At 30.4% G+C, this 8103-nt stretch overlaps 1 protein-coding gene across 1 annotated transcript; it reads right to left on the bottom strand.

The window, feature by feature from the left end:
• Positions 1-6126: 6126 nt before the first annotated feature.
• LOC107608154 (ribulose bisphosphate carboxylase/oxygenase activase, chloroplastic-like) lies at positions 6127-6728 on the bottom strand. The gene is made up of 2 exons (XM_088483009.1): positions 6684-6728; positions 6127-6366 (listed from the first exon to the last, which is right to left on the bottom strand). The coding sequence occupies exons 1-2, from the start codon at positions 6726-6728 to the stop codon at positions 6127-6129; spliced, it is 285 nt and encodes a 94-aa protein (XP_088339135.1).
• Positions 6729-8103: the final 1375 nt, after the last annotated feature.

Below are 8103 nucleotides of genomic sequence, written 5' to 3' on the forward strand. Positions count from 1 at the left end.
GGTGATGACGCGGCGGCACGACGCGGTGGGCTTCCCGCCTCCTCTCATCAGCCACAACTCAACCTCTCACTCTCTGCTCTGTTCTTCTATTCATGGAAAAGAAAACTGTGTTTGACTTGTGCCGCTGAGCAAGGAAGAGAGGGATAGGGTGTGACGGCTGAGAGTGAGGAAGAAGGGTAAGAGTGTTGTGTTGTGTAAATTAGGGTTAAGGGCATTTTAGTAATTTCACATAAAATTGGGAATAATATAGTAATTGAAACCCAATGTAAATCCAACACTAATTATATATAGAAAATGCCATTTGTTCATCATTTTCACAAATTATTTTCAATAAAATGCCCAAATCTAAAAATTAGAAATAACATAATTAATTTCTCTATTTTCCAAAATAGCAATATCAATATATTAAAATATTAACCATTTAATCCAAATCATATAAGATTCTTATTATTTAATGACTAACAACTTTATAATTTAAATATAGAAAATAACCCAATAATTATAAAATCGGATAATAATCATAACTCATCTCAAATTCAATAAATCAAAACTTGCCTTAATTATCTTTAATAAAATAATTTCTGAAATTAAGGCTATAAATAACCATATGATTTGAGACTTGATCATAATAAGACTTTTCAAAGATTCTGGGTCTTACATATATATATATATATATATATATATTGATCTTTCCGGATTATTAATGTCCTTTTTATAATCCTATGACCAAGAACAATTTAGATTAAATTATAAAAGATTATCTCTCAATATTATGATCACTATCACAATGATAAATCTCTAAATTTAATCAAGAACCTTATTATATTAACATTTTAATATAATAACAATAACAAATTATTTGACACATGATTGATTGGATTGTGGTCATACTCTTTATTCCCAACAATCTCCCACTTGCACAAGAGCCAATCATGATAGATTGGATCTTGGGCATACTATTATCTCAATAATCTCCCACTTGCACTAGAGCCAATCAATCATGTGTATAATTTTTAATGCACATTTGTGTTTATCAAAACTCTTTTGACCTTAAACACCTTAGCTTTTGAGCACATGTGCTTGACCTTTTGCAAGATACACCTAGTGCATAATAAATATCACGTTTTCTCATAACATGAAATCTCCCACTACAATAGTATATAATTTTATTTAAGGACAATCCTTATTGAACATGATTATAAAAAATCTAAGTAACCATTAGATCTATCTTTATAGAATTGTATCATTATACAAATAGGCTACTTTTTCAAAAAGTTAGTTTGACGATCAAACCTTTTATACTTTCAGGAGAAAGTATATCCTCTGTTGAGTGGTATACAATTCTAATAAAAGTAATTGTACTCCCACTCTTTCTTTAAGATGGAATCCTTTTTCTAAAAAGGAGTTTAACCTCTTATCACAAACACTTTGTCGTAAGAAGGGTGATGGAAATAATACTCATTATTTCTTTAGGGTAACCAATAAATCTCATTTATCAAACTTAATATCAATTCTATTGTTGTGCAATCTCTTAACACATAATAAGACATCTCCAAACTCTAATGTTTTTTAGTTTCGGTTTATGCCATTTCTATATCTCACATAGATAAAAATTGATTTAATAAGAAATTTGTTAATTTAACCACATTTCTAAAATATAGTTTAAATATTTAACAAACAGTGATCCTCAGCTAATTTCTTGTTTCTTAAACATGATGAAGTACATAGAGTACTAGTATTTGTACATTGAGAGAATCTCATTCTCTATTCAATAAAATATCAATTAGATGTTAGAGATTTTACTTTAAACTCTTATAATAAAAATACTCAATATCTTTATTATTGGTCAAACCAACCCTTAAGAGCAATTTTGATTCGCATCCTCAATACTCATATTGAATTTTTCCTAAAAGATCACAAACATTAATCGTATTAAGGCCAATTATAAATTGTTTGTGACATAATAAATCTCCAAAAATGCTTGCAATAACAATTCTCGCAAAAGCCATTTGTCTAATGACATTCCAACTTTTAAAATTGTTTAATTCAAAATATATTGCCTAATACTCCCACTAGTTTAAACAAAAATTTTTGATAGTTGTACTATCTTGTTTTGGACACCAACTTCTTCTTAAGATGTTTAGTAATAAATAGTGGGTAGATGTCTTTGAAATTGGAACTCATGGTTGTCAAAACAACCTATATTGCAATAAAACAATAATCCAAATACTTCACAAGTATTAACTATTCCGTCACCAATTTTATTGGAGGATATCATTTGAGTAGGATTATCATCTCAATAATAATCGTACGCTTTGGAAAAGTAATTATAAATTGTAGCCAATATATTACTTTCAAGTATGCCACACAAAAGGTGGACATATTTAAAAATTTAAAATCCGAAAGTAAATTAAGAAATCTATATTTCTGGAAAAATTATTTAGAATCATGAATGAGTACCTTGGTTGTCAAGTTGTTACTTATACCTATTCCAAATAAACATGATTAAATTATATCTCATACAATTATGATCCCAAATAATTATCTGGTTGTCAGACAATTATTTAACTGAATTATATTTTATACCCCTAGGTTATCTAGGTTCAAGTATAAAATTAATTCTCCTTATACATCATCATATGCATAAATAAATTCTATCTTTGAGTACAAGTCTTCTGGTTGTCAGATTGCTCCTTATAAACAAGAGATAATTTTATTTTTTGGCAATTTCCTAACTTTTAGGATGTATCTCCATGGTTAGAGAATTTTTATCAGTACTCATGGATTAAATTTTATACTCCCAAGTTGTCTAGGTAAAAATATAAAATTAAATCCCTAATACATCAAATGTATATACTGATTATTATCTTGAAAATAAAATTCCTGATTGTTAGGCCACTCTTTATAATCAAGAATATTAGAAAAAATAATTTCTAAAATTATAGTGTTCAACACATATAATCAAATCAAAATTTGATTTTTCATGTACTAATGTTTAGCCTTAAAAATTATCAAATCAAATTTGATCTTTATATATACACTTATATATAAAAAACAAACAAAAGATATTTTGCATCTTATTCCTTTTATTGTGATCAAAATCACAATAAAATTTAATAAATAAATAAAATCAAACAAAATATTTGATTATAAATATAACTTTTATATTAAAGAAATGATAATTTAATCACAATTAAATAATTAAAATAAATTAACTATTAATTTATTAAAAAACCATCTCAATGAAAATAACTATATCATATGCTTAAAAAAATATTTGAATTAATCTTATTAATTCACAAACTTTTAGAAATATAGGAATAAAAATTTAAACACAAAAAAGCCAAAGTTCTAATACCACTGTAGGATTACTATGTGTTCATAACACACGCAACGGAAGAAAATAAAGTAATCCTATAGATCTATTTTTGTACTTAAACTTTATTCCAATAATAATATATAGATTAGATCTAAATACCTGTGTACGCTAGTAAAAATCACTTTCTCCTTCGATGGTACGAAGGCGCTATGCGTATCCACATCGAGACCAATCTTTGCTGTCAACTCCTTAACCAATGGATATCTGATCTAAATTGAGAAACCTCTTGCAACTCTTTGCACACCATAAAATTCTTCTCCAAGAATTAGGCTCACATACATTTATGTGCATAGAGGTAAAGGAATAAAACCCTTGTGTTTTATTATCGTCTCTTTCCTATACTCTTGACGTACATATATATAGTATAAGATTTGTTATTGATTTTAAATTTGAATCTCAATTCAAATTTAAATCATATCTTGAAATTCTAAATCTGAATCCTTCAAATTTATGAATCATATCATAACTCAATTTGAAAACAGAATCAGTTAGGATCTCATTCAAATTTAGAAATAGAATAACTAATTATTCTCAAATCTCATTTAATATTCTCAATTATCATACTATTATTATATTCTTGGTGCTAGCAAATAATATAATAATATTCCATTTGAATTAATATAATTATTTATTTGATCAAATCAAAATAATAATTAAATAATTCTATAACAAAGATTAGAACACTCATTAGTGTGTGACCCCATAGGTTCAATACTAAGCGGGTAGTAAATTAGTCATACTAAATTTACTAATCAAGGTTGGCGACTAGCAACACTCCTCAACGACCCGATAGTATGAAGTAATATATTTTTACTAAGAACCTTAGAAAAACAAAGTATAATTCCTTCCATCTTTCCAGCTCTTGGTTAACCCTCAGAGTATGGTTTAATTGTCGAACTCTAACTTGTTACCATTATTATAATGAACTGTGAATGACTTAAGAAACTCATTTCTTCATTCATTCAATCCCCTTGGCCAAGATTTTATTCATCTCATTCATTATAATCATAGAGCTCAAACTCTTTACCGAGAGTTGACGGATTTCTTATTGACTAATCATTAATTCTACAAGTATTTAAATCATACCCAATATCCATTCAACTAGCACCCTAGGGTATTAGCTGTCCGGAATCAAAGTATAATAAATACATTGTTAATTACTATGATAGTCACAGGTCAAAGGAAACTCTATTACTATATTCATCTTGAGAATATCCTATTGACAAATATGCGGTAATTATAACCATTAGGAATTCTCAGAGTGAGTCAGTTCAATGGCATATCTCTATATGCACTATCTACATATATAATTTAACAAATCAGATCTATTAATCTTCATCCAATGAAGACTATTATATATATTGATCTTTCCGGATTATTAATGTCCTTTTTAATAATTCTATGACCAAGAACAATTTAGATTAAATTATAAAAGATTTATCTCTCAATATTATGATCACTATCACAATGATAAATCTCTAAATTTAATCAAGAACTTTATTATATTAATATTTTAATATAATAACAATAACAAATTATTTGATACATGATTGATTAGATTGTGGTCATACTCCTTATTCCCAACAGCTACAAGGGTGATGTCGTCGCACATGTTGAATTTTGAAAAAAAAAAGGCGGATTAATAAAAACATTCCTCTATATATGGAAATAGATCCTCTCCAGTTTTTTCAACACTTGACAAAATACAGTGCAATCTCTCACCTTTGATTTTAATAGTGGGACCAGAAATAAATAAGAGAGAGAATGTGGTGAATGGTTGGATTAAACACTGCACACCATCCAGTTTTTTATTCACTGGAGAGGATCCACTCCCTCTATATATATATATATATATATATATATATATATATATATATATATATATATATATATATTTATATATATTTCGTGGATAATTTTTTCTCAAAATGTGTTATTCATATATTCATAAGTAAAACTTGCACACTATAAGAAAACCAGGATTTTGCTACGCTTTTAAAGCGTGGCGAAAAGTGGAAAAAAGTTTAGCGATAGCTTTTCGCCACGCTTTTTGAGCAACCGACACTCTTTTGAAAGGGTCACAACTGCTAGCGTGCCGGTTGCTCTATCGCCACGCTTTTAGTGACCTATGGCCACGCTTTTATCTATTGCCACGCTTTTAAACGTGGCCGTATGCAAGAGGATATGGCTACGCTTTTAAATCGTGCCAGTAGCTAGATATGGCTACGCTTTTAAAGCGTGATAATAGGGAGAGATATGGTTACGCTTTTAAAGGGTGCCAATAACTAGAGATACGGCTACGCTTTTAAAGTGTAGCAAAGTCGTGAGATATGGCTACGCTTTTAAAGTGTGCCAGTAGCTAGAGATATGGCTACGCTTTTAAAGCGTGTCAATAGCTAGAGATATAGCTACGTTTTAAAGCGCGGCGAAAAGTGGCTGCTGTACAGAAATAGCTACCCTTTTAAAGCGTGGCTATAAGTTTGTTCAAGTTCAATTGTTTTTTTCAATCTTCATAATAAAATCTAACAAAATTCATAAATAATGTAAAATTTAGATAATATAAAACCTCCATAACAATTTTAATTACTATTAACAATATAAAACCTTCATAAACTTGTACACCAAATATAGTGGTTGATCACATGACAAGCTCTAATAAAAAATCAAAGTGATAACAACTACCCATGAATTTGTATTACATGCATTACAATTCCAACAACTATTACATTATCTACATCCTCTAAAAACTATAAAATACCCTTCCCTCTTGTGATGTCTTGCTGGTCACCTGAGATATCATAGGCCAACCCTTTCCATCTGTCCTTATCTATCTGCTTGTCCTCATCGATCGCTACAATGTTGAAGCTTCCGGAGGAAACCTTGCTACTGCTGTGGATTCTTGATGTAACCTTCTTCAAGCTGCTTCCGAAGAAAGCTGATGAATTGGGAACTGATGAAGCCACAGCTCTAGAACCATTCAAACTCACCTGCAATGTAAAATTACATTATTCTCTTATTATTTAAGAGTTACTACTCTATTCAAAACTCTAATCCAGTTTTTTTAACTATACAAGAAATCATGAACCACATCTAAATATATTGATAACTCACAAATTAATGATATGTATGTATCCATAGTCCGCATGATCATTATTATCTAATTTGGTATCTATAACTGATTACTAATTCACACTGCATCCAATCCAATTACTATCCGAATCTTATACATAGTTTGAAACTAGAAGTGATAAATTGAGTGAATAGAATTAATTAAAAGAAACAAAGTAAGGTAAAAGTATCATACTGGAGTTCCTTTGACAGTTCCTATGGTTGAAACTGAAGCAGCCATGGCTGTGTTATTGTCCTTGTAGCAGCAGAGAGTAATTGCACTTTCTACAGAGGAAATAATGAACACTATAATGAATACTCATGAGTTGGGAAAGCAGTCCCCACCACGCCCAAACCCTTTTTCCCTATTTTTTAGAAACTAGAATCTGTGACGATTGGTCAACCTTAAGTTCAAACTATAGTAATCTAATTAAATACTGCACGGGTAAGACAAATCCATTTTTTCCCCAATATTCAACCAAATGGCTAAGTGGACAGAAAAGAAAGTAAAATAATAAGGTGGAAACAGAGTTCATGAACTCACAGATCTGTCAAATTCCAACATGAAGCATCTTTTTACATCTTCTTTGGTAGGGCAACCACAGCGATCACGTCTGAAAGTGAGGTATGAGAATTTAGAATGTGTAATGCAAAACAGCTGCCTCCTCCAACTTGATCTCACTAGCATAATTCAGGAGAACATCATGGAACTCATAAGTGAAAAAACATCAAGGGGAGACATAAATATAAAGAATCAACATAACATACTTTGGGGATTTCATGTAATTATCCCATCTGTGTGCACCATTTGGACGAAGATGATCTTGTATACAGGCAGCTGATTTACCATTTTCGTAAGTCAGAAAGTAGTTTGGAATCCCACGTACAGAATCTTTGTAATTGCCAAAGTATATATCTTTTGGAAGATGGTCATAATTCTTCTTAAACATTGATAGCTGAATCAACAGATCAGGAGAAAACGAAGGAGATAGAAGTATCAATGCCAAAACATGCAACTGCATTTATAAGGAAACCAATACATGATATTTATCGATTTCCTCTTTATAAAGTACTGCTCAATTAAAATCTAAGGATTACAAATTCAGTAATTTAAAATTTATTCCATTGCACAATAATTGGTTGAACCGTTGAAATCAATCTATGCCTTTTAATTTTGGTCAATAATTGTTGTCCAGTAATGGCTACAAGGTTCATTATTGCATTAAGACAGAAAATGTAAAGAGCAGAAGTATAGAGGAGAGAGTTGAAGTGAGCATGAAGAAAGAACAGAGGAGGTGGAACTATGGAAGGCATTAGGGTGATACCATTCCAGTCTCTCTGAGTGTATTAATTGAAGAATGAAACACAGAAAAAGTAGAGAACAAGGTAGCATTAGAGAAGCTACCACTCTCCTAAGGTCCTACCCAGCCTAAATTCCTCCTTCCCTCTTTTAATTCCCTTCACCTCTCTCATATACATTCTCAACTCTCTCTCCTATAATAGAATCGTCCATCACTCACGCCCTCCGAACTAACTTTTCTTCTGCCGTTTATAAAAGGCAAGGGAGCTATTTTACGACTATCTTCTCTCAGCTTTCACCTAAAATAGCAAAGAGA

Source organism: Arachis ipaensis, chromosome B4, assembly GCF_059453495.1.
Source record: "Arachis ipaensis isolate K30076 ecotype BB chromosome B4, ASM5945349v1, whole genome shotgun sequence".
Taxonomy (NCBI): Eukaryota; Viridiplantae; Streptophyta; class Magnoliopsida; order Fabales; family Fabaceae; genus Arachis; species Arachis ipaensis.

Excerpts from the sequence above, each read along its gene's own strand:
- LOC107608154 (XM_088483009.1), bottom strand. The coding sequence starts at position 6,728 with ATGGCTGCTTCAGTTTCAACCATAGGAACTGTCAAAGGAACTCCA. Across the intron at positions 6,367-6,683 it reads GAACTGTCAAAGGAACTCCA|GTGAGTTTGAATGGTTCTAG; the intron begins GTATGATACTTT and ends TTTACATTGCAG.